We start from the raw sequence: 27,711 nt of genomic DNA, 5'->3' as shown, positions 1-27,711 counted from the left end.
GTAGTAAGATTCTTATAATTGAATAATACACAACATTTACCAGGGGAAACATTTTTACTACACACTGATACGATTTTTCTGTACAGCCTCTGGGTCTTTTTCATGTGAATGTGCATGTGTGTGTGTCTGTGTCTATGCGTGTGCAGTCTTTAGTGTCTTCTTCCCTCTACATTTACTTCCTCCTGGTTTAACACTGCCCCCTTCGCTCCTTGTTTATTAAATGCTGCTGAGATGGTCTAGGTGCAATCCTCAGTTAATTTGTGTTCATCGATACACAATAGCGTGCCAACACCTTCTTCACCATACACAGTAGTGTGCCAACATCTTCTTCTGTAAGAAATGTAAGGCAATTTTTGTCTTACATGTTCTTTCTGCAAAATAAGCAGAATGAAGTGCAATTAGTGGGAATTCCCATATTTCTTACATGTTTCTGTTAAGTGTTTCCTGATAGTATTAAAGAGCTCATCCAGAACATGGTTTACGGGTTTCTTTGTCCATTTCTAGCCATTATTCTTATCTGGTAAATCTGTAGATACCCACTATATATGGCATCTGCATTTTTATGCACCTTCACAACGTGAAGGGCAATGTGATGGTCAAATTGTTACATGTCCTCAGTGATTTTTAAATTATTAAATTCTTCAGATGTGATTTATTCTTTCATAGCTTTACCCTAATAGTAGTGACTACCTAATGCGAAAAATGTTTTGCAATTCAGGCACCGTTTGAGCCAGCCGCTCTTTGGATTTTCTTGTTCTGCTTCCACCACGTGTTTTCTGAATGAATTCCAGAAGTGCATTAAACAGTATGACTAGCATTTATGTGGTTCTTGAATTTGCCTTTTCTCTCCAAAGGGAAAAAAATATTTTAATTATTTAAAATGTTTGTTTTGTAAATTATTAATGATAAGGTCAAAGACATATCCCTTGTGCTTAGACTGCTTAAAATAACTTTTAAGAATCATCTTAGATGATGCTCAAAGTGATTCTCAGGTCAAAGAAAGCCTAAAAAAAAAACTTTATGAAGACCTGGGCAGGTCTATTAGGTCTTTGGACTAAATTTATAAACCACAGATTCATTTTTTAAGCTCTTGGGGACTGCTTGTATAGGGTGACTTCTTCCTAGACCATGAGACATTGAACATAAATAGTGAGATTTTAAATTTTATTGATTCCAGGAGAAAACTGCATAGAAAACAGAATCAGGACAAGATCTGCCCAGGTGGTAATGGTTAGCTGCTAAAGAGATGTGCTTTTTTTTTGTTCTATACTGTTTTCTTAAGGCCTGTTTATTTACAGCAAGGTGTATTATATTGCCGTAGCCTTAGAGAGAGATGGTAAAAAAGCAAGAATAGCTGAAACCATATTGTTGTCCCCCCAAATCAGGATGAAGTCTCGCCACCAGGAAACAGAAGTTCCACCTCTCCTGTTACAAGTTAAGTAACACTTGTATTAAAAATGAACATTTTGAATGAAAACAAATTGCAAAGCAAACATCAACTGCTGTTTGTGCTTATGTAAAACCTTCTTGCGGTTCTCAGTCTCAAAAAAAAAAAAATAGTTCCACTATTTACTTACTGTTGAAGAAACTGGGTACATTCAATGACTTCCAGCAGCATCTCATGTTTTTGCACTGATTAGGGCTGTTCTACATTCCTCTCCATTGGATTGGATAGCTATTTCTTGATGAGAAAGAAGATGTACTTGGGATTGTTTCAGTTCCATTTGGATGATTATACCGATAACCAAGTACTTGAGGATTTAGCAGGACCTCTTTTAGAAAGCCCTTTTTTTTTTTTTTTTGGCAAATAGCCACCAACCACAATGCTGTCTAGATTTAGAACAGTCCTGATCTGCCAAGAACGACAATTACCTCCTGTATGTGGGTGGGTCACCTGGCCAGGAGTCATTTTTGAGCACGGAACAGAATGTGAGGTCTGCATGATCTGATGAGTTGGTTTAGTTTTGAGTACTTTGGAAAGCAGCTATTTTTTTTCCTGAGATTTCTTTACTTAAGTGCAATTCTCTGCTGTAGTTATGTTGTAATGCTGTTGTTTTTAATAAATAAATAAAAACAAGGCAGATATTGTAATTAGGTGAAAATGGATAGGATAAAAATTTAAAGTTTTATTTTTGTTTTTCCTAGTATTACGTAGGGGAAATCATCATCCTACCAAAACCAGTAAAACTTCTGTCACTGAGTTCTGTGCAGGCAGGTCCTTACTGGTAGAGCCGGCGTACGTGAACTGCTTTTAATGGTAGACCTCTTTGCTGCACATGAGCTAGGCTGATCCAGTGGTGTAGCGCTGGCGTAGATCCGGTCATTTTCCAGCTGAACTCGGCTACATTTGTTCGTACGTGTTCCCATTTCCTTTTAGAATTTGCTAAATTGAGACGACTGGCTTAGACGTTGTGAAATACTGAGCTCCAGCGCCAACACGGTGATGACGATGTGCTATTATTTATCCAGCTGTCCATCAGTACAGACATGCTGATCCCTTTCTTGATAAGCCACAGTTAGTACAAAGTAGTGGCAGATGAAGTAAAAGTGACTCTGGCCAAGGTGTTGTTCATGCTCACTGCTGGAGACACCAAGTCCTTAACACACTTCCTCTCTGAATTAGAGTTGCAAAGTCTCTGCATCTTGCTCAGACTGTTCACCTGGTGGCCTGGAAGAACCAGTATTTCAAAATTCAGTCTTTTGTCTTTTATTTTTTCTGACATTTTGCCTCTCTCCTGAGGCAGCGCATTCCTGTTAATTTCTCCATGGCTTATGTAGCTGTGAACACAGTAGGTCAAATCTAGCTTGTCTTCGCTGTTTTGAGGCCTTATCCAAATTTTTGAAATGAAAAAAAAAGTTCAAACTTCTTCAACTGCTTCTAGATCAATTTAGCTTTTGACGCAGGCATCATGAGGACAGATCTCAGGCTCCCTGATATGTGAAGCTGGGCCGAAAGAAGAGAGGACCAGGGACAGGGGATTCTGACTCTTGGGGTCCCACGCATTGCGGGTATCAGCCGGAGAGGAGATCAGTCCTCTGAAAGGGAGTCACTCATGACAAGTAATACCCCTAAATAATGCCTCAAAGAAAAGAATAAGAAAACATCCTTTAAGTATAGGTTTTATCCCCCCAAAGGCTCACTCCATGATGTCAATTAGGGATTTTATTACTGATTGTGTAAAGGATTTTGAGACAGGCAGAATAAAACGCAATCATATATCCCTGTTCTTCAGTGCTCAGTGTTTAAAAAGGCAGGAATATATGGGGAGGAGAAAGACTGGTAATAAACCTGGAACTGAACAGTTCACTTCTGGTAGCTAAGACTCCGCAGTAGCAGTGCTCAGCTCCTTCCATTTGGTATCTAAATGTACAGGCACATGCAGAAAATCATGTTTGCTCTATCTCAGCAAGGCTGAAGGTCTTTAATACTTTATATTTGTACCAAAATATCCTACAGTGCACTCACTGATGTTTTTACAATGAAAGAAAATTCAGTAAACAAAGGGCATTTTAACTGCTCTGTATATTTTTGTGCTCTAGACACTTACTCAGAGTGCCTGTCCATTTTGCATGGACTCCCACTTGCTGAATAAATTATTACATTTATCATTGTAAATGTTTTGCATGACTATGTTTTTTCACAATGCATTAGTGCGGGTTAAAAATAGCAGGCCTTTGTCACTGGATATTCTCTGGCCATGTAAAAAGAGATCTGTTTGCATAACAGACACTGGCTATCTCTGTATATAATGAAAAAAAGCTTTAAAGAAAGGTCACAAAACTTAGTCCTGTCACCACTTGTCCGGAACTAGAAATTTGACAGGAAAGAAACCAATCTCTAGACTTATCTGAATATAGATGATTCTTTCATTAATCATCTTAAGACTGCAATTAATTACTGCAATAATTTTGTCATTACGTTTAGTTCCCGCACCTTTAGGTTATTTTCAATACTTTTTTTTTTTGTTAATGAAAAATATTAAATAAAGGGGAAAAGAGTATCTCTGTCATGACTTGGGAATTTTACAAGTTCATTTGTACATTGCATATAAGGTTGGTTTCATATCACTCTAGTTCATTCACTGAAATATCCATAGAAGTCTGACCCATAAATGCTTTGGGAAATTTAGATGTGTATCTGTACTACCGACCTTACCAAATAACTGCATAATCTCCTAAAATGACATCAGAACAGGTTTCCAAGGTCTGTGTTCTGTAATCTCATATTATGGTGGTTGTTACTGAGGAAATTGATGTAGTAATTAGGCCAAAAAGCTGGTGAATACTCTTGAGATAAATGATGGGGGAGGCATTATGTGCCTGCAGAGCCTAAACCACTGTCTTGTGTTCGGTTATTCCTGTTCTTCTTCCTTTCACTTCTTTTTGGGATTTAGCCCTGTACTAGCATTTCCTCATTTTTGCCCATGCTTGCTGTCAGCTTGACAAGCCTATAATTAAGCAGGTCATAGTATTTACCCCTTTAAATACATGTTAAAACACTAGCTTTCTTCAGTTCTCTGAAATTTTCTCTGTGTTTTTTTCGGTTGTTAGGGATCAACTTTATTGATTAACTTGCTGCTTTCATTTATTTTTCTAGCAGCTTTTGGACCTGATATTTAAAAATTTGCAAGTTGCTGCTGCTTGTTATCCTTTTATATTATTACTGTAAGGGGAAGTATTTCAATTTTGTTTTGTGATATGAAAAGTTTCTTTTTTTCTAAATAAAGGATAGTAATATTTATTGAGCATTTCTGCTTTTTCATATTATTGCAGACATTTCTATTATTTTTAGCATTAGTAAAGCAGTACTACTACTTTCAATGTCATTTTATAATCACTCAGTTTCTGAGGGTATAGATTTTTGTCCAAGTTCTTAAATTATTTAATTATTTACATATTAACAGTTATCAGCTTCTCTTTATTTCTCCATTTGTTTCAGGTTTTAATATGCTGCTTTCCCTTCTCTTAGTAAGAAAAAAAAAAGCGGGGATGCAGATAACGAGTAGATTTACAACGCTATAGCCGAGACCGGTCGCCTTAACTGTGAAATTTTACAGGGGTTTCTGAATTTTTTTTTTTTTGCTTGCTTGCTTGTTTATTTTGAGGGATTGAACAAAAACATATTAAAGAAGCACCATCCCCAAATAGTCAGGCTTTGAGGTTTGAGGGAATTAAGTACTTTCCCCAAGGAGCAAGCCAAGGGAGAGGCTGTTGTGCCACCACACATGGAAAGATAGGAGAGGCTGCAGGAGCTGGAGAAGAGCTGGCTCAGGGGCATCTCATCACTGTGTATAAATAGCTGAAGGGAGGGTGTCCAGAAGACAGAGCCAGGCTCTTCTCAGCCCTAACCAATGGCAGGACACAGGGTAATGGGCACACACTTGAACATAGCCAATTCCATAAACTTTTTAACCTTGAGAATAGTTGAATACTGGCACAGATTGCCCAGATGGCTGTGGAGCCTCTGTCCTTGGGGATGTCCAAACCCTGACTGCACACAGCCCTGAGCAACCTGCTCTCAAAGAAATCCTCAGGCCCTTCAGCTTCAGTCGGGGCAAAAGCTTGATTTGCTGTAGCTACCTATAGGGGAGAGCAGCACTGCCCACAGCCCCACCAAGGTGGCCTCCATGCACCGTTTGGATCTGGCCTGCACTGGTGAGTCAGCACAAAGCTTGTCCCAGAGGAAAGTGCTGGAAGAGTCAAGAAACATCCATAGCGGGCCTCAGCTGGGATTATGTTCTTAATCCTGAACAGTAAATGAGCCTTAAAATACATTACCGAGTCTGTGTATTTTCTCAGAGGTAGCTTCCAACTTCAGCTCTTGAAAATTTTAGGGATGGTCCAGAGGTTGTGGACCAAGCAGCCGAGAACACAGTTCATATAGACATTGCGGGATACTGGAAAGCTTTCTAGCAGAGCCTTATGGCCTTTTCTTCCTTGTCCAGAACGGCCCATCAGTCCTGCATACGCTGCAAAAGAATAGGTAGCTTTATAGTGGGTTGCATTTCCTTCACGTATTGTTCTGGAATAGAGCGATTGCACAAGTCTTTGCCGTTTGGGCTTGCAGCCTTTCTCCCTGACAAAGCCAGCATTTTCCTTTGGCATAAACACCAAACCTGTCCGCTTGCAGGGAGTCATTGTTTGGGAATGTGTGGCAGCTTGGCAGGTTTTCTGGTACCAGATGGAGCTGCTGGAGACAGCAGATTCCTTTAAGATAAGTTTTAAGCTGCAGACTAATACACAGAAGGTCAATAGCTCAGATTTGAGTGTAAAAATGAGTTTGCAGAAGTTGATACTACAGTAAAATACATAGTTCAATATCACAGCTCTGCTGGCAGCTACATAGTTCCTAGATAGTGCAAATAGATGGTTCCTTTAACCTTATGCCACCTTATGATAGGGACACTGGTAAAATAGTTTCATTCGCAAGCACTGGAGTAGCATTTTCAAGATGACTCATTGTCTTGATTCATCCTGCTTTTTAGGTTCGACTTACTGTTTTTCCTGCTGGCCTGGTCAGTTATTGACAGCTTTATAGACGGGGATTGTTTTATCCTTATGTTTTGGACAATTCCTGCTTTTTAGTGGCTGGATCTGATTACTCACCTACGTAAGTGCTTCCTTCTGTGTTGTTATTCAGGTATGTATTTCATTAAGTGAAACTTGATTGCTTGATTAGGGAAAAAAAAAAAAAAAAAAAAAAACAAGGACTGGAGAGGTCCAGATACTTCTTCTTCTTCCTTTTTTTTTTTTTTTTTAGTAAATGAATGTAATATTACACTTCTTTGAAAAATACTAGCTGCCTCTAAGGAAGCAAATGAAGAAGGAAATCTGATAAGAGGGGGTGTCTGGATCAGTTACATCTTTGATTATATCAATAGAAAAGTATATGATTTTCATTTAATTTATTTGAAAAACATGATTTACTGCCCGAAAAGCTGTGTAAACTTTCTGTAGCTGCAGCCTGTGTCTCCATCTGAGCTGCACAGGATTTTTTTCTTCCTTTGTTTTTGCAGTGTGTAGGTGCAAGGAGAGCTGTGATGTCTCCTGTGCCATGGGTGCTGCTGCCTTTTATCTCAGAGCTCTGTTGCTGGACACAAGGAGCTTGGCCCCCGTGGGGCACAGCAGGACAGGTAGTGCAGCATGTCATACTTCTGTCCTCTCCAGCAGCATGTGATTTTTTTTTTTTTTTGTTTCTGGATATTTTGAATTTCTGTTTACTGTAAAGATGGTTTGGGGAGGAGGTTTAGCCTTATGTATTGACTGTTGCACTTTTTATACCTAAGCAAGTAACCAAAAATTGAGGCATGTGTAGGTTATTCCACTGAGGATGATAATTTGGTGATTGGATCAGATACCTTCAATACAGTTATGTTTACTTACAGAAATACATAAAAATATATTGCCATAAGCACGGAAGAGATCAAACCACTGGGGGCAGTATATTGCAAACAGCATCAAGCCCCTTTCAGCCCTCAGCAAGCAAAGGGTTTCCTCGCTTCAAGCCTTTCTTGGGATGCTTGTGCTGGTTGTGCTGACACCTTTCATGATATGACATTTCACGCTCCTCCATGGACTCACACACCCTTCCCAAAGCAAACAAACGAGTTTTATGCCATGTTCTATGCAATGCCTTGTTTCAGCTACCTACTTCCAATAGAATTTCAGAACCAGCTTAATGCACTATCAAAGCTGTGTTTAGCAGTTCCAAATCATCTTCCCTGTCTTGGGGATCAAGCAGACCTTGCACGTTCTGCATTATGGACTTGCCAGAATGCAATGCTCAGAGCATCCCACAGCCGTGTTCCCAGGATGTCAGTGCTCAGAGCATCCTGCAGCCGTGTCCCCGGGACGTCAGTAGTAGCAGCCAGCCAGCACTGGGGACCAAATCCCACAGAAAGAGGTTTCAGTGCCACGTGAACCCCTGCGCTGCGCAGCGGCCTTGAGGTGCCAATGCCGAAGGCGAGCGCAGCCCGGCGGGCGGCCGGGCCCACGCAGGCCCCTCCGGCGGGGGGAATGCGGCTCCCGCCCGCTCTCCCTGCAACACGAGGGCTTCCCTAAATCCCCCCGCGCGCTGCGGCCGCCCCGCCGCGCTCCTGCCCCCAGATGTGAGGCCGCGCTGCGGCTCCGCGCGCCCCTCCGCGCCGGGCGCCCGCTCCGTGCCGCAGCGCCGCGGCTGCCGCCCGCGCTCCCGCTCCCGCGGCCGGCGGCGCCCGCTCGCGCCCTCCCCTCGCTGCCTTCCCTGCCCTCCTGCAGCCGCCTCTCGCGGCGGCCGGGCCGCGCCGGGCCGGGCCGCGCCGGGGCGGGACGCGGCGCCGCTGCCCGCCGGAGGCGCTGGGGCCCTGCCGGCCGCGCCAGAGGCGGAGCCGCGCGCAGGAGGCACCGCGCCCGCGGCGCCGCATCCCCCGTCGCGGTGAGTGGCGCCGGGCGGCACCCGCGGACACCCGCGGGCGGCTCCGCGCTGCGGGGCGGGCGGGCGCGATGTAGCGGGCTGCGGGGGTCCCCGCGCGAGCGGCGTCCCCAGCGCTGCAGCGCGGAGGGTCCCCGGGCCCCGCTCCCGCCCGGGGCTTGCGCGTGTTTTCTCTTCGGTGTGAGGGGGCTCATCCGCACGGGGGGAACAGCAGAACTTTCCTCTGTTAACGGGAATAGGGGGAAGATAAGGTAGCTTGGGGTGTCCTTGCAGTTCCAAGGGTGATTGTGGCTCCCCAGACCGGGGTTTCCATAGGCTGTGACCCCCGATTTAAATCACCTTATGCATAAAGTTCTGAAAGGCCTGACAGTTCCTTAGGTCAGTTTGAAATCTGCCAGCAAAATAACTGCCTTTTTTTTTTTTTTTTTTGTTATTTGCTGCATGTGCTGTCCAAATCTGCCAACGGAGCATTTGCTTTCCTGTTTGCTTTTGCTGGGCACAGGATTCTGTGTGCTTCTACAGTGATAATTCGGATCGTAGACTTAAACAGCTTTTAAGTGACAAGCCATTTATAAGTTTGCAAAGTAATATTTAGTCCATGATCCGAGAAGCAATGGGTAATTGAATGATTGATTAATTTTTATTTTATTCTTTTCTTTTCCTACAGGGCAGGTGGCATTTACAAAACTGTACTGTTCAATTAAGTATAATGTGTTTTTCAGGGATCAGTCTGTGATAAACAAGTGATAGCACTTTTTTTTTTTCTTAATTCTTCCCACACTCTAAGTCCCTTGAATAACTGTGGTGTTCCACAACATAAAGGCTTTATACTTTTCTGAATACAAAGTGATTCAACAGGATGAAACAAGTAGTTTGTTCTGAATAAAAGAGAAGAAATCAAATGACAAACAACTGAAATGTTAGCCATTCTCTGCTGTATTTTTCACTGGCTGTCCTACATATGTAAACAAGTTCTAAAATAGAGTTTTTGTATTCATACAAAAGAGTCTCTGCTCAGACTATTTTATTTTCCGTTTATGAACATATGCTTAATTATTGGGGTACTGTTTGAAATCAATAGAATCATTTCCATGGACTTGTCAGGGCTGTAAGGATTAATTGTAGGAACTTTTCCATTACGTTACTCCTTCGTCTAAACATGCATTTCTGGTGTGACTGGCTGGGGTTTATATTCATAAACTTCCAGGAGATGAGGCAGTAGACTTCACTGGACCCACCCCATGCTTTTCCCATAAAGAGAAAGGTTCAATTTAGTATCCTCCGTGAGCATTTGTGGAACCTGTGTCATACCTTTGGAATGTGGAAGGAAAGGCACTCGAGTTTCATGTAGCCTGTCATGTTCCTGTGCACTATATTTTCATGCCGTGTCTGTGCCTTTAAAGCTGTACCTTTAAAAAGCTAATACGGAGAGTGCTTGAGGTTAAAAATACTGTGCTGTAATGTACATGTGTTTGCTTGCTTATTTTTATGGGGGAATTGGCTGAAATTGCAGTTTTTCTTTGGATCTAACAGTGCTTTCTGATTGGAGCGTTCATTGCTTGTCAAGTCTGACGTATTAAGAGTGACTGATTAAAAAGTGACAAGTGATTTGGTTTTTGCAACACGCGGGGATCTCCCAAGCTCCCGGATTTCTTCAAATTTATAACAGTGTCTATTTGTATCTTTGCATACAGGCACAGAGCAGTTGTGAAGTACCTGAGGATGGATAAAGATTTCCGCTACTACTTCCAGCACCCATGGTCTCGCTTAGTTGTGGCTTACTTAGTGATCTTCTTTAACTTCTTAATATTTGCTGAAGATCCAGTATCACACAGTCAGACGGAAGCCAATGTTATTGTTGTTGGTAATTGTTTCTCATTTGTAACAAATAAATACCCTGAAGGAGGAGGCTGGAGATTTCTGAAGGTGCTTCTATGGTTGCTCGCCATTTTCACGGGACTGATAGCTGGGAAATTTCTGTTCCATCAGCGTCTATTTGGTAAGTTACATGATGCACCTGCTGACACCTTGATAATGGCTTTGTATCTTCTGCATTAAACTTTCTGCTCACTGCGTTTTTTTTAAATTTTGCCATACATCAGTTCAAATGTTTAGACCTGTATAGAATATGATATATCAAAGCTTGTGTCGCTGTAAAAATTAATGCCATGTGTAAGCATAACTAACAAAGATTTCAGCCAAAAAAGACTGAAAGCTGATGTGTTTGAAGTAATTCAGAAGTCAGTGATTTTCATTGTCATAAAAATACTGTTTTGCTTCTTAAAGGAGTAGGAAAGGGCAGTGACACTAGTCAAAAGTCCCAGAAGTGGAAGCAAAGGCACTAAGTATGGGAGCTGTGAAAAAATAATTGGCTTTAAATGTTTTGCGTTTTTTTTTTTTTTTTTTTTTTGGTTGGAGAGTGCTAGGAGATAAAGAATTTCCTTGATCTTGTCTTTTTGTTCAGAGCTTTTGCACCCAAACAGAGAGAGAGCTTTATGCTGACAGAGTAAGGTTACCACCATCAGCAGTCCATACTTTCGTTTACTGTGTGAAGGGATAAGCTCCTAGTGAAGAAGCTACTGAACTGCCACAGTTTGTAGTTATTGGAAATGCTAGTAGTTCCTTCCACGGCAAAGATCTCCGAGCCTTGCTGGTTGCCTTGCTATTGCTGTTATAACTAATGGAGAGTGGTGTTGCAACAGAGCGTTGTCACTGCTCACTGGAGGCATTATATGAGTCAGTGGAGGATTCCTGTTTCTAATGCAGCCCGCTGAATCCTTGGTACCATTTTAATGAGCATTCATTTTTTTTTAAAAAAATATAAATTATCCATTGCATTCCTAATAAGGTATTTTGAGCACATATAAACCTATTGCTTGTACAGGTTTCCAGCCACAGTAACTTTTGTGGAGTGGCTGGTATAGTCTGCACCTTGGCTGCTGTTGTAGGTAGTTTTAGTAGACTTGTGATAAGAAGCTTGTATATGAAAACTGCAGTACTATAGAAACACGTCCTCTGTGTCTCCTAATGCAAAGTCAAGTCAATGAAAGATCTACATTGTCTTCACTGAGTTATAGTTTTAGAGGGTTTAGCAACTGTTGCATGCTGGAGTTCAAGGCAGTCTCTAAGTTTTACATATGAGTGGAAACATGGAAAAGTTTATGTCACTGTTGTCAGGTGCAAGGTTTGCACCACTCTTTGGAGCATCTGACGCCAGGTGTGTGAAAGACATCCTGTTGATATGCATGGACTAGTGCTATATTCTTAAAATGATAGAGCTGCAAGACAGATCATTACCTGGAGCATCTCTGAGCACACGAGTGGTTGCCATTTCCTTCATTTGCCTTTCCTTCATTTGCGTCATTCTATTAAGATAGGGAAAAAAAAACAATATCAAGCGTTTCAGTAAATCAAATGTAAAGTTATTATGCCTGTGGACAAAAAAAAAAAACATATTAAGAGACATCTCTTAATATAGGCTTGTCTTGAAGCACTGGGTCTGAAAGGTAGTTAAGCATCTTGATGACTGTTCAATGGAACAGGATCTCTGCGGTCAGAGATGTGGCTACCTGTGTCCTTGGGGGACAAACATCAGTGTTTCTGCAATAAAGATCTGATCATGTGGATTCTTGTGGCAGCACAAAGGACAGATCAGTGTTCTGATCAAAGGAGTTCAAAAGAGGGGTCTGCCTCAGGGAAGCAGATTCCAGGCAAGAATCTGACAGACAGCAAGAATCTTCTGACAGCATTGCTGGTGTAGGAATGGTTACACTGAAAGTCTGAGTTAGCAATTGCATGTAGATAAAACCTGCTGTGTGGGTAACCGCTGCAGATTCAGTTTTGTGGCAAGTTAAGGCGGCGCAAACCTGCCCCAGACTGCTAACTAGAGCCATGGGAGTTTGGAGCCAGCACTGATGTTAATGAGACTGAGCAAAGAGCCCGTGCAGAGAGCTCACAGAATGGTTGAGGCTGGAAGGGACCTCTAGAGATCATCTAGTCCAACCCCCCTGCTCCAGCAGGGACACCTAGAGCCACAGGGTGGCATCCAGGTGGGTTTGGAAGATCTCCAGAGGAGGAGACTCCACAACCTCTCTGGGCAGCCTGTTCCAGGGCTCTGACACCCTCACAGGAAAGAAGTTCTTCCTCATAAGGAGATGGAACTTCCTGTGTTTTAATTTATACCCATTACCCCTTGTCCTCTCACTGGCCACCACCAAGAAGAGTTTCGACCCATGCAAAGATCTCATCAGCCCCAAGAGCTGATCCCACGCAAAAAGAATTGCTCCTGCCGCTGTCTGCTCCCACTGGAGTTGCTGGCCATGGCATCAGGGACTGTGCAGCCATGATGGTGGGGTCCCTGCGGCCCAAGCTGGCCTTGCTGCAAGCTGCTGGGGAGAAAACGTGCTGCTGCAGATGTGGTCTGGGCGGCGGGGCTGCCGCTGCGGTGGCCGTGTGAGCTGGAGCTGAGCTCGTGTGGAGAGTGGGAGCGTGGAGGGGCCTGCAGAGCAGCTCGCAGCTTGAGTGGGTCCCCGGGTCTCTGTTTGTACAGTTCGTGCTGAGTTACTTCTGCCAGTTATTTGCCACTGCTTTAGTGTCTTGCTTAACCTCAGTTAGCATGCTTATAATTATTTGTTAAACAAGTTTTCTTCTGTTCGACCTACTGTAAATAGAGCATAATCTACATCCTAGAAATATCTCCTTTTATTGAGATCCTCCAGGATGCCTTCTGAATCTTCTAACAGTGAGCACTTTATAAATTTACCCTTTCACTGATTTTAATTTCCCTAGTCAATGCTTTTAAATAGCAGTTTCTCCTGCTATCTTTTTATGTAATCTTATTTTTTTCATGAATGGCTTTTAGGAAACATTTTTATTTCATTCTTGTTTACTTGCTTCTGTTTTTCTGTTTTTATGTTTGTGGAGGGAATTGTGACTGGTTGCTCCTTGGGGCCTGTGCACAACTTCCTGCAGTCAGGAAACCAAATAACCCCAGTCCGACTCCCTGTGTCAGATCTTGGCTCAGAGGATATGCTGCAAATTGAAATTGAGAAGGATTAGTTCACACATATCACTTTAGATGAAGCGGAGTGAAAGGGATTTTCTTTCCCTATGCCCTTCCGGCTCTTTCCTTCCTCCTCTTCTGTATTTCTTTTTGCTGAGCTGACATTAAGCTAGAAAAGTAGTGTAGCTAAAACTACATTGCAATGTCATTTTCCATGTGACAGACTGTTTGACAGTCGTGACTGGCATGAATTATAAAAATAACAGATTTAAGTTTAAGCATGTTTTCCTTCTAAAAGTGGTGGCCTCTAAGCATCATTGAGGCTTCATCTCTCTGAGTTTTAGGGAGATAAGAGAGCAGGTGAATTATATTGTTGACAAGAAGAAATCTTGAATCTAGAGAACATGTTGAAATGTTTTCAGCTGGTAATATTCATCACAAACCTTTGAACAATAACCTCTTCAAGGACTTCGTCAAGACACTGCTAACAATTTCAGAGTTAAAAAAACAAATACAATCTATTTGTTTCTCTTTGATCAAGAAATAACTTTATATAGGATAAACATCTCCAATAATAAATATTTTCAATAAAAACACTTTTTTGTTGTTGTTTTTTTGTTTCATATAAGAGAGTTAATTGAGGCAGGGGAAGACTGTTTCTTCTTAGATACAGAAAACTGTCTCTCACTGAGAGATTTCTTGATTTTGTTTTCTGCTTTCTAAATAGCAGAAACAGCTTACAAACTGACCCTGTTGCGTGACACTGTGCCTTCAAAAAATGCATTCAGATCTTCAGTACTGACTTACTTAAAAGAAAGTTCTGAATAAGCTCTGAAATATAAACATTCTATTTCTCTGGGGCGCTTTCCGGAAGAGTAGCATAGGATTGAGTTAATTAAAAAGTGTATGTTTTAATCGACGTCTTCTCATCTTATGTACATTCCAGCCTCAGGCCTAGATTCTGAGTTTAGTGGGATTGTTTTGCCCTGAAATTCAGTCAGTGCATTTTGTCTCTATTTGTATGAATGATCTATCATGTTGATTTAAAATTGTCTTATATTTGAATAGATTTTTAGCAGTCTTCCTGAAAGACAGTTGCTCTTCTTAAAATGAGCAATATACCTGGAAAAGGTAATATATTTTTTTCTCAGTTCAAAATCTTTTTTTTTGACTAATTGGTAATAATCCTTAGTTTATGCTCCATGTTAAATACCTCAGTTTTTAAAGATAAGTTCATTATAAAACATATATATACACACGTCTATCTACCTGCACATTTTTGTTAATCTAAATGATTATAAAAATATGCTAAAATCTGATTAAAAGTTGTTACAGAGCCTGCATTTTTTATCATTGTTAATGAGTGTTTCTAGTTTTATAATTTGAAGTTTCTTGCTAAATGGTTTGAATAGAAAGTAAATGCTTAAAATGTCATAATGAGTGGTGGGAAACAAATTTCATACATAGAAATAGAAACGTGTTTTTTTAACCCGGGAAATTATCACAATATTGCAAGAAATCAGAGCAGTTGGTTAAATGTTGCAGTTAATGTGTTGCTCTATTATAAATGCCCACAGTATGCTGTTTGTTTAGAAGTAAATGATAACCTAAACTTCATAGACACTGGAGTGAATAAATAAAACAGTCATTGCAGGAATTGCAGTGAGCTTTGGGCCAACACTGATATTGCAGTTTTTAACCTGACAGTCCATTTAAAAAAAAACACCCATTGCAGACCTGTGGTCTCAAAGCAGGTTTTTGTCAAACACCTCTTGTGGAAGGCTCTAAAAGATATTACAAGCCTATAAACAGACTTGCACCACCTGTTTTTATGTCAAAAGTTGAAATTTGCAAGAACTTCAGCACTGATTGTATGCAAATAGCAAAAAGAAATTGGACAGACTGGAATTTATTCAGGATGGTAATGCACTAAACCTGAGCAAAGTGAGTCTCTTAGGCAGCTCACAGGATAAATTCATAAAATGGTCTATTTAATGTGAATATTCTGAAATATTAGGGGTCATATTGGTGTAAACCTCGGGCTGTGGTTTAACAGTATTAAATATTTGGTTAAATTAAACTAAATGCTTGAATAGGCTGGGGTATGGTTGCTCGTGTTGCTGTGGCGTCTCTTCCTCAGTGGTGTTAGCATGCAGCACACAGCTGTAGTGAGGGAGGCAGTCTGGTTTGCCAAGAAGAAGAAAAAAGAAAAAAAAAACAAAACAAAAAAATTGAAGGAAAAAATAGGAAAGTGTGATGGGTTTTTTATATGGTAATCTTTCATCCATATTGTCTGCCATTGGGGTTTGTGATGGTAGTTACATGAATAGTTGTGCCACCATCTATAGGGACAAGTGATGGGTGTATGGCAATACTTGCATAAATTCTATTTTGTCTGACAGAGTATTTCTTTTCATTTGTCAGTCTGTATCTTACATTACAATGAGACCTGTCACTAAGTACCCAGTAACTTTGCTGAGGCTTTTTCATTTCCATTGATGACTTTATTCTAATTGAAAGCCACTTGTGATAGTGAGTGGGTAAAAAAAATACAATTTTCAAGAGCCCGTTCGGTATGATTTTCAGTAGCAAATTAGTGCTGTTGAAGGTCTACCATGATTGCTTCAATTCACCTCTTTTGTTTCCCATAGAATGTTGAGGCAATACAATAAGATTATTTTGGTCCTATAAAATGAGTGCCAAGGGGCTAATCTAACCATTAGCTAATAATAACGCACAAATGACTGTGAGCAAGCATTTTCAAAAGCCGGAATCATCAACAAGAAACAAAAAAACAAGAAATTTAGAGCCAGCCACTGGACGAGTGCAGGCTCATCACATTCCAGCTCTGGTACATAGCCAGTAAGAGGATGTCAGCTTGAACTTCCCAGCATTCAGAGGGAGACCACAAATGGCCTTTGAAACATAAATAAAAAGCATGCAAGGGACCTCCTGATTTCTTCTTTAGTATTTTTGGAAGTGCAGCTTCTGCTTCCTCTTGTAAAGCTCAGGGAGGTTTCCATTGCCTGCACTTAGTTTTAGTTACAGAATCAGCCTGGAATCAGGTGGAGAATTATAGACTTTAATTGGGAAGTAAAGGCAGTAGATGCAAAAAAAAAACAAAAAAACAAAAAAAACACGCTCTTTTCACAGCAAACTTTAATTCCACTGAGGCACCTCTCCCATTTCCCAAGCAGCATCAAGAAACTATGAAAAGAGCTACCTGTGCCAGATTATCCATAATGGGAAGGCTCTAGAGAATATTTAGCATACAGTAACTGAAAACTAAAAATAACTTCATTGTTACTTAATATTGATATGTCAACTCTGTGTTTTGATCTCTTTGACATGACTTTCAGATTTTTCTTTCCATTTGAGACTGGAAGTGAGGTTGAAATGGTGCATTCAGTGAGGGTGACACGGAGCTTTTTCTTTGAAGAGATGATAAAAAGCGAGTCAGTGACTGGGCAAATTAGGCAGTACTGTGCACTAATGACAACAGTAGGGACCCCTATATATGGCTTATGTCTTAGTTGCCTAATTTCTTTTATCCACAGAGTAGTGCGGGTGTAACCTGGCGCAGGGGCAGCTTTCTGCCGTTCCTTACTCCACACAGCGGGCGGATGGAGGCAGGGTTTGCGTGGATGACCATCTTGCTGTGTGTAGATCTGAGAACTTGCTCTCTGTGCTCATGCTGTGCTCCTAAAGGTCTGTTCCTTGTGGGAAGGGAAGAAATGCTGTGTTTCCTGAGGGGATTACTGAAGCAGACAAGGGACATAACTCGTTTTTGATACTAGAAAAAAGTTTTCTGGCTTCTTATTTCTCTCTTTTTTTCTCCAGAAGGTGCAATGTGCTGTTCTCTACAGTGTAGCTCCTGGCAGGGGAATAGCAGAAACAGCAGAGATGCATCTGCTTCAAGGATTCAGACTGATGCCTCCAGATAGTGAAGGATTTTCCCTGGGGCAGATTTGAAAGAAGCAGAGCTGCAGGGCAGGGTGAACTGAGACTGAACATTGAGCATCGTTGTACGAAACAGTGATCCCATGAAGCTTTTACAAACAAAGGATTTTTAACCCAGATTGTTTTCTAAGCTTGATTCAGATAAAGCACTTAATTTTCTTGTTAACGTGAAGTGTTCTTATACATCTATCAGGTCTTATTCCAGAGATAGCTTCATTTTGGTACTAAGTTGAGTGAATTCCACTGTATATTATGTATCAACCTTTTAGGATTGCTCTGGCACTTAATCCACAAACAGCCCTTATTTATTATTCCCAATCACTAGTGTGTTACGGCTGCAGGATGTCAGTGTGAAGGCTTAGTTAGGACTGACTCCTGCCCTGCAAAGTCCCTTGCAGTTGTGCCCTGAGGAGCACAACGGAGAAGCAGATGAATACTTAGGTGTTTGAGAGCAAGACTCTTTTTTGCATTTCCATACGAAAAATGCTGATGCTAATTTAATGGTTATGATGGTTATGATGATAATTTAGTGATAACAAAGTCAATTAGAAAAACTAGTGGTTTTCTGTTTTACATTGAATATCCAAAAACAATTAAAATGTAAAAAGTGATGCTTCCCTTATGCTCAGCAAAGCAGAAGCTTATAGTATCTGAGTTTATATATCCAAATAAAAGGTAGAAAAATCATTTAAGACATCAGTTAATATCTCAAATTATCACCATGATTTCAATTTTCCTCATTACCTCATTTTTCCTGTTCCACTCTGACATAATATTGTCTTTATTTTTGTCTTACCCAATTTATCACCAGGATTATCAATTGTTTATTATTCCAATTTATAGGACTTTAGAGCATTAGGAACTTTGTGTTAGACCAGTGGTGCTTCCAGCTGAATATTCTGTGTCACAGTGGCCCAACATGGATGCTGAAGTGAGGGTTTAATAGGGAAGACTGTAATGAGCTCCCAGAATAGTTTCCCAGCCTTCAACAATTTGTTCAGTGTTTAAACAAAAATATGACTATTTTTAGATATCTTTGACAGCCATACTGAAGACAAATAATAAAGCTGGCAATCGCCTTCATTCTTGTCTATCTGTTACTAAGAACCAACTCCTTCACAAATTTTCTTCAGTTTATAAAAAACTCTGGTATTTATCAAATCCTTCTTCCTCCTACTTCTCTGGAGATAATGGGAAAACTGGTTAGTTTTGGGCACTTCACCAAAGGCCAGGAAAACTGAAGCGTCTAAAAATGAATTGTCACTTAATTGTAAAGAGACCAATTCTTCTACTGAGGTCTTCCTCTCTTTCAAATTGTCTTGAATTCATATTTCATTTGCAACACTGGGGTGGGCAGCTGCTTAAGACTTTGCAGATGCGCTTAGGCTTATGTTTTCTCTTTCTGATGAAATGTGCATCTACTAAGAAACACACTTCTATTTGTACTAAAGCAAACAAAAACTTGACCTGTGCAAGATCCAGTGAGAATCAAGCATACTAAACAAAGAATGAAAATGAGATATTATGAGAAGTGGCTGCAAAGAGATCAGGTAAGGTTGCAAAAAATGTTTCTGGAGAGTCGCAGCAGCAAAGGAATTTAAATTTACTTGAGAGAAAGGAAACAAGGCCTAAAATTTTAGACATTCCAGATTTAATTAACAATAAAACAAAAATATCCTATCTCTCTTGCTATTTTGAGGCAATATAGATTCTTAGATTAAGTGACAAAATACACATCTTAATTTATTTTTGTGTAATTTGTTGAAATGTCATGAATTAAAGAAAGTGAAGAATATATTAACATCTAATATGCATATGGAACTTCTATGCAGCTCCCAATCCAAAGAATTTACAACTTAGTACAGTGTTCAGTTTTGTATCACTTTCATATAGCAAATGAAAATGTAATAGCTATTTGAGTGGTTCTCACTCCTTCCACTCTGCCTGGCAAACTACTTATTGATACATGCTAACTCAGATTCTTTTGAAATGATTTGGGGCCACACTTACACCCGGTGCACCCCCTCTTTGTGGCAGTTTTTAATCTAAATTAGAGATCACTTCTGTAGTATCTGTGTAAGTTGAGAGAGTAGAACATGATCATTACTGTCCTGAGGCTGTCTACGGATTTCCATTGCTTACAATGCAGATAAAGAAGGCAAACTCTATGTTTCTAATGTCTCTGGTAGTGGCATACATCAAAACTGATATGGACATCATAGTCTCTTCAGAGTCAAAGAGACTATTCTGCAACACTGCTGTGTGCATAACATACCTGAAAGTGTCTTACTAAAACGCTCTAACAATACCCATGAGCACTGGAGATCCTGTTTGTATCAATCGTTGCAATACTACCATATATTTGCCGAAAAAATCTCCTTTGTAAGTGTATCCTGTCAGTGTAATCCATGTATTTTTAGTGCTTCTATTCTACTTATTCTACACGAGTCCTTTCCCATAGACCTTTTTTTTTCCAGGAAAAAGCTTCACCCCTGGAAAAAGTTACCTCGTTTGCTCATGAATAAAGGATCTTCATGCACTTTCTATTGTGGTTATTGTGAGTTTGCATTGGAAATCAGATTGATACAATTCTATTTGAAAGATGAAGATCAAGATCAAGAATTCATATGTTACTTGCTTGGTATACTTGGTATATTCAATTCCTCTTTTTTGTTTTTATATTTGCAAAACGTATTCCTCAGGAGACATGAGCCTTCATGCCGTAAAGCCATCTTTCACCACATCTTTATTTTGAGGAAATAAATTAAGCCTGTTCTAGCTGTTTACTTGGTGTGATGTGTTATGGGAGGGTGACACTCTGTGACATCCTTCAAAGGTTACTCCTCCAGAGAGGAAGGACATGCATATTCCTGACTATGTCAAGATCACTTGTGTGACTTTGGTGCTATGAAATGTACTATTCAATTTATTGCTGACATTCATTTAAAATTCTGCAGACCTTTTAAGGAGTTTCCTTAAACCTTTTTAAGGAAACTTTTTGAAGAATATAGAACACCTCAAGACAGCATTTACAATTATTTTTCCTTACTACTACATGAGATGTATTGAATATAGTCTAACAAGGTGTTCTTAAACAAAATAAATACTTTTTCAACATGAACTGAAAATCTTTTTCACTTTATTGGAAATGTTTGAATTCCTTGCTCTGAGAGGTGTGTTGGAAAAGGATTGTCTTCTGAAAGGTCTGGAAATAGTGTCAGTACTGAGAAAGTGCTACATAACCTCAAGGAAACAAGAGTTCCATGTACCATTTTTTTCACCTATTCCTTGGTAGGACACTAGCATCTTAAGATGAGGAATTCTTTTCTGACTATTTGAAGACTAACAAGCACTATCATGCTGCGTATCAAACATTTTAGACCACAGAGATATATTATGGACTTGTGCTTATTAATTTTTGTTTTAATTTAGTCCCTGAGGTCCAGAAGAGTTCAAGTTATTCTCCATCTAAAATTTGGATGGAGGAGCCTCTGGGTCGGAATGCTTTTTTGTAGCACAGTCCCTCAGGGAGCAGCCTTTTGTCAGATAAACATATGGAGACTTCCTTACCAAACAGCTTATCAGATCCATTCTCCTTGGATTATTTCAGTTTTGATCATCCAGACCTACCTGGTGATTCAAAGTGTATTTGAGTAGCCTCTAAATTCAGTCAGTTGTCTCTTGCAACAGCATCTGCAAAGTGCTCCAGCAGAGGATTATCCTGTGTTTGCTTCCTTTGAGATAACAAAACCTTGGAAGGCCTCACGCATCTCCTCACCAGCAGGAAGCTTCTCCCTTGCAGCTGACCCTATTTTCTAATGATTTAAAATGTCACTGTTTGACTTCCTTTGTTATGGGAGCCATTTTTATGGTGACTTCCCTTGTCACCCTTCAGGGAAACGGACACTTAGAGTGGCTAATGTCTAAGCTAAAGGAGCTGATGAAATACAGGCTCTCAAAGTAAGTCCATATTGTAATCTATTGTGTTTAATATTAGATTTTTTTCTGAAGTTTATAGCTAAAAGAGAGTTAGAATCTCACCTTAGTCAGTCAATTCATCTCCATTTTGCCTTTTCCTTCGCTTGTCTCACCCGAAATCTCACTGGGCCCTGGTGATGCAGGACTTAACTCTTTGGACAGTTGTGTAGGACAAACTATAGTTATTTCAGTTTTCTATTAAGATTTGTATTGTGTTTGTGAAGAGCAACTCAGAGTTTTTTAAAATGAGTTTCTGATTGTCAGATTGCAAACTAAATCTTAACTTGGTTAAAGATCATTATGTAAGATTATATACGAAATATGAATTACGGCTCCTTGGAGTTCTGTTTGCAATTTGGCTTCCTGATACTACTGGTTTGAACCTGGTGTAGGTCATATTTTAATGTTTGTATGGTTGTCTGATAGTCATTGTGTATGTTGAACCCTTATGCTGTCTCCAGACTTTCAGATAAGTGTGAGACTCTGTGAATGAATTCTGCTTTAAGTTACTCAGAAAATGAATTATTACTAAAATTACCCAAACTCAAGTTCTCCGAAAGGGATCAGCTACATCACAGATTCCGTGATTCACTTCTCATTAAAACTAATTAGAGACCTGCTTCTTTGGTGGTTTAATTTATGAAGAAATCGAGTGACAACAGATCTGTTATTCTCATGTTGTAGTAATTATTACGGCATATAAGGTCATTCTCGCATATAACAGAAGTGGTTGTTGCAATTATAATCTATGTGAAAAAGTGATCAAAACCACCGTTTCAGGGGAAATTTGACTTTGAAAAGAAATTCAGAGACAGAAGTAGTTATCTTTGAGCAGAGGAGCACCTTCTAGTGGTGTTGAATGAGCATGGCAGTTAGTTAAACAGTAAGCTATTTTCTTTAAATAAGGAAAGTTAAATATGAAAGTTAAATAAGAACAGTAACAATTATTTATGTACAGTATTTTTATGATTTAATTGATAAATCATTTAAAACAGGAAAATGAACATAAGTAGGGAAAGCATATGTTTGGAAAATTTATAATATTGTTCAATTAGAAAAAAAAACACAAAACGACAAGCTTTTTATGCATATTATATAAAATAGGATTTTCATGTGTTCTGCCGAGGAACTTTCTCGCCCTCTGCCTTTTTTTAAAAGTAGTGGAAATTTGTGTTCACTGTTGGATTTAGCTTGAAATCAAGTTTAACATAGAGCTGTTATTTTGAAAGTTTCATGGAATGTTAACACAATTTCTCCATCCTGTTTGTTTCTAGTAAAGATTTATTTCTTAATACAGTATTTGCCTCGGTTGCTAACTTTGCAAGTAGCATATATCAAACGCACTGAAAATTCACTTTGCCCACAGATAGCACTACGTAGAATGGGTCTTGTATTCTGCAAAATAGGGAAAGTGTCATGAAATCACTTGCCAGAGCATGACTAGCTAACCCAAAGGTTGTTCTGAGTCTGATATGATAATTATTAGCTTTCCTGAGCAAGATCTGTACAGCACACAGCATATATGTAGCATCTGATTAACTGATGATGTTCGTTTTGGTGTTAACACCACTGTCTGGCACTTATGGGCACATAAGCAGACTCTAGTTGAGCTATATATAGCTCATGAAAATCATAATTTTCGCTAAGGCTGAAAGACTGTCTGGAAACACTCAGGTTTAAGTGTGCTCCCCAGTATATCACCGTAGGCTAGAGATCTTGATTGTCGCTTGAATATGTATCTTCCTCTAGATCCTGTATTAACCATTCTCTGCTTGTCTTGTGCATTTGAAACACACCGTAGCCCTCTGGGGTACCTATCTAAGACCTAAAATGTTTATTCACAAATTTCAAAATAGACAACGGAATTACAAATGTTTGTTAAAAATAAGCAATAAAATCCTTACTGTGCTTGATTGTGCATCCTGAGAAAAGGTCAGGGTTTCTATTTTTCTGGATGCTTTATGCCTCAGATTAGAAAAGTCCTCCAGGGAAGCACGTCTGCTCCCGTAGCTGCTCTGCTGATTTTTAGTTGCACAGTTGATTTAATAGCTTCATAGTTTCATTTTATTTTGTTTTCCATGAAAATAGTTTACTTTTTTTTTCTTGATCAGGAGAGACTAGATCCTTTCTTAATTAAAACAAGCCTTATTTCGCTACCGTTTAACCCTAGATGTCTTTTTATAAGAATGTGCATGATCATCTATGTTTGACTGACCAGTTAACTACTTTTTGCCTCAAAGCAGTATAAATTTCGTCTCTCTTCCTCTTCATCTGTATTTATGTCTCAATGTGTGTGCGTGTTTCATTGTGAACCTTGTGTACCCTGCAGAAGTCTCAGAGATAGGGTTGCTTGCCTTAGTCACATAAAAAATGTAAACCAAAGCTTGTGGTCAAATGGAAATCCTCTGGATTCCAGTTCAGCGTGGGGAGTAGTTGTAGGATCTCCTTTTCCGTCAGCCTCAGCTTCATGTGGCTGGTGGAAAGGGGCATTTCTCATTCAGGTAATCCCAAGGATTTGTTGTTTGTATTTCCTGACATTTAAACATTTAAAAACTCTCTTCTGCTGCATGTTTGAAATATAGACTCCTCTGAGGTTGTATATAATCACAAACCTGATGTTATCCTCACAGATATGTTGGTGATTTATTACACTGCAGTACCACACTTTGAACAGTTTACCACAATGTCCATTTGTAAATCTATAGATGTTCCTGTATGGGTGGGAGCAAAAGCTATTTTATTTCCTGATTCAGGAAATGCTTTATAAACATCTCTTTAGAAAGAAAGTCTATTTATAGTTTTAAAATTAGTTGTGACTCAATTTCAGCACTGTTTCAAGAGAAAAGAACAAACTGTGGAAAAATGTTTTGAAATAAGTATTTTGACAAGTCATTCTAGGGTAACAGTGAAGTACTATTGAGAGACAGCAATTACAGCACTGTCCTGCAGATATCAGCATTATATGAGATACTCTTGTGTTTCTTTTACCTATTGTGAATTTTGAATTTCAATAAATTCAAAGAAGAAAAATCTCTATTCAGTTCTATTCAGCACTGAAAGCAAGACAAGAAAGACTTGAATATAGACTTCTAGAATGAAAAAAAAAAAGGAAGAGGATCATGAAATAGCTTGGAAACAGAGAAAATAAGAATGTGGTAAATACATTTAGCAGTGAAGAAAAAGCAGATTTCTTAGAGATGCCAAAATGTTTTAAAGGATAAAACCCGCAAGAATCCTCTAACCAACTTCTAGTTGTTCAATGAGGACATCTAAAGAGAATTTTTTGCACAATCATTTTGTAATCTGGGATGCAGTCACATAGAGTTAAAAAGTCTGCACCTCAGGAACAAACACGTTAGCATTTTCTATTGCTAACGCAGGTTTTTCAGTTGCTTCCCTTCAGAAAATTGTTCTAAAACATCATAGGAAATCAATAGCTATTTTTTCTGCTTTCCCCTTAACTGCATCAGCACAATTGTTTAAGCCTGATGTAATAAATCAGTAATGGTGAAGTCTATAGTTAAAATTACATTTTGAACCTGTATAATGCAAACTGAAAGATAAAAATAAATTCAGAATTAAGCCTGCCCCAACACTGTAATCTTAGCATAGATTTTAAAGGTTTTCCATATTATGTGTGTTTGCATTTTTTTTTGCATCAGATCTAAGTATTACATCCAGGTAGTAATAGTGACATTAATGGGAAGCAAAGAGGTAGGTGTGGTGTGGAATCTCTTTGTATTTTGTGACATACCATTTTTAGCAGGCTTTTATGAATTCATCTGCACTGATCATTACCACCATGCTCTAAATTGTAGAAACCACTGGGTTAATGTGTTCAGGAATAAAGTATCAGTCCTTTCTTGGCTTGTATTCCTCTTCTTATTTTCCTGTTAAAGAAGAATATGCTTTCTTTTCAATGTTCGTATTTCTATTTTTTTTTTAATTTGAGAAATAACAACCATTTTTAAAGACACTGTGGGATTTCAGGCTAACTCAGAATAGCTGTAGCTTCGCCTGCATCCACTCACCTGTGGTTTCTGGTTCATGCCAGACCCTCAAGACCATCAAAACCACTAAGACAGGCTACACAAGAAACATATTAGAAATGCTTCTGTCTTCTGACTCACACTGGCAGGACTAGTAAGAAACCAGAGCTCATAGTTGCCCTGGGACTTGATGTGCTTTGCAAGGACATCACTGTTCAAGCTAGATAAGTAGCTGAGACCCTGAATATGTACATTTTGTGACACCAGGCTGTGTTTTACCTTAGTCTGCAAAAACTGAGAACTGCAGTTTCATCTTTCCCAGAGGAGAGAAGCTGCATGGCAAACTATGGGAATAGAAGGGAGTGAATTCATAGGTGGGAGTGAATTCAGAGGAGAATGCTCTAAAGGAAAGCAGGTTTGAGCATGAGGCCTGCACAACTAGCACCCCCCCGAGGGAGGTCAGCACGGCGCCCTCTCCTCCTCGTGACACCAGCTTCTGGGCATGTCTGGTCATTGGCCACTGCATCTGGAGCCAGTGTCCCAGTGTGAGGAGCAGGCGGGGTGCGAGCCCAGCTGCAGGATATGGAGGAGCTCACCTCCTTTCTTAATACATGTCAAAATTTCAGGTTGTTTGTCTGTGAGATTAAAGTGTCTATTCCTTGCTAAGCAGCATTGACACATTTCTAGCTCAGTAAACCTCTTCAGCTTATGGTTTTTTGTTGTTGTTTTTGTTGTTTGTTTGTTTAAAATTTTTAACAATTTTTTAACAATTCTGACTTTTACAGTAATGAGGTTGTTTCACTCAATGCAGCTGATCACATATACAAACAGTCCCATATTTCAGGCCATGGTCTAGTTTTCATTTGTCTAGAATTTTATAGACGTGTCAATCGTTGTAATAGCTCAGAAACCCCTCCTATCTTACAGTTCATTTAGTAGGCTAGTAAATTAGAACAATATTAACTGGAGTGTTCAAACTGTTAGAAGAGCGGAACATTTAATTGGATACTGTGCACTCAGATGTAGTACAAACAATGGTCTGCAAGGAGCTGGTATTGCAACATACTTGTCATAATAAAAATGTTGACTTTGGCTCTTAGTGATTTAGTTTATTGTTTGCTTATTGTAGCAACATGGAATAATCTTATTTAATTTTATTTGTGCCTGTCAAGCTAGATGAGGAATATTATAATAAAACATTTTAGGAGAATGTGTTTTCAAATAAAAACATGACCAAGTAAACAAGAACAGATGTCTTGTGCCTTTAAACCCTTATCTTGTAGAAGACCTTTGATTTCAGTCAAGGCAGCCTTATCATTAGTTCAGTGTGATTGGATAAAAACACTTTAAAAGTGTGCTTAATTGATTGTAGCATCACATACGAACAGGTGAATGAATTTCTAAAAGCCTCGTTGGGAAGTATTCACAATGGAATATCATGAGGAGCTTGAGCAATTGAAGATTAAAGAGGGAAGGATTTTTCAGAAGAATTTCATATCCTAAAGATAATCTCTAAAGATTATGCCTCTAAATCCCTTTGGACTCAACCCAGCACAAGGCATATTGCGTAAGGTGCTTGTGCCAGGAGAAGATGACAGAGGCACTGTGGCATTTTATAACCTTTTTTTTTTTTTCAGGAATGCCTTTTTTTTCCCCTGTTCTTCAAAATTTGAGGTTGGTTGGGGACAATCTTTTCAGAATCATAATGTGGTTCTTTTGCTATTCCTTCCACTTAATCTCTTGTGTCTGCAAGCACCTTGGGACCTCTTGGGACCTTGGTGGCTTTTCGGATAAAAAGGAATAAGCTCCTCGTTCTGCTGACAAACAGTAAGCAGAAGTTTCAGAACTCCTGCTACAGAAGTGAACTAGACGACCTCCAGCTCGGTCCTGCTCTTCTCCTGCAATGTGTGTAGAGCAGGGCTACCATCCACCCTGCCTGAATCTCTTCCTCAGATCCCTGGGAAATGGAGATGATCAAAGGGTACCCAGCAGGGTACTTGATCTATATTATTTCACTGCAAATTTATCTTGAGTTGGCTGAGATCTGGATTATCCCCTTGAGAAGCAGTACCCTGCTGCTTTGCTACTCTGTGCTTCCCTTTCATTGACCACAGACAGAGATTTAGCCAAAGGGGTGATAGAGGTGAGGATGTTTGTTAGAAAGAAATAACCTCCCTCCAAGCACTCCTTGATATTCCCAGGAATCTGATGGCAATTGCTGGCACTGCTGCAACATCCTCGCCCATGGAGCTCTTCTTGTAAGGTGATGCTGCCAGAAAGTAAAAAAAAGCAGCTCATTTTGCATCTTTTTTTTTTTTTTCTGTGAGTATACTGACAGTCACAGGGAGAATATAAAGGTCATTCTTATTCAG

General features: G+C 39.6%; 1 protein-coding gene across 1 annotated transcript in view; it reads left to right on the top strand.

The window, feature by feature from the left end:
* Window positions 1-8,374: 8,374 nt before the first annotated feature.
* Window positions 8,375-27,711, top strand: part of TMEM117 (transmembrane protein 117) — a 189,658-nt gene continuing 170,321 nt past the window's right edge. The window contains exons 1-2 of the mRNA XM_088530378.1: window positions 8,375-8,413; window positions 10,105-10,409. Coding sequence (XP_088386504.1) covers window positions 10,133-10,409 — 277 coding nt within the window. The 5' untranslated portion in view covers window positions 8,375-8,413; window positions 10,105-10,132. The remainder of the gene's footprint in view (window positions 8,414-10,104; window positions 10,410-27,711) is intronic.

The sequence above is a fragment of the Tinamus guttatus genome, unplaced genomic scaffold (assembly GCF_059628265.1).
Source record: "Tinamus guttatus ecotype Peru unplaced genomic scaffold, ASM5962826v1 Tinamus_guttatus_pri_ptg000368l, whole genome shotgun sequence".
Taxonomy (NCBI): Eukaryota; Metazoa; Chordata; class Aves; order Tinamiformes; family Tinamidae; genus Tinamus; species Tinamus guttatus.
This window is presented reverse-complemented; position numbering and strand designations above follow the sequence as displayed.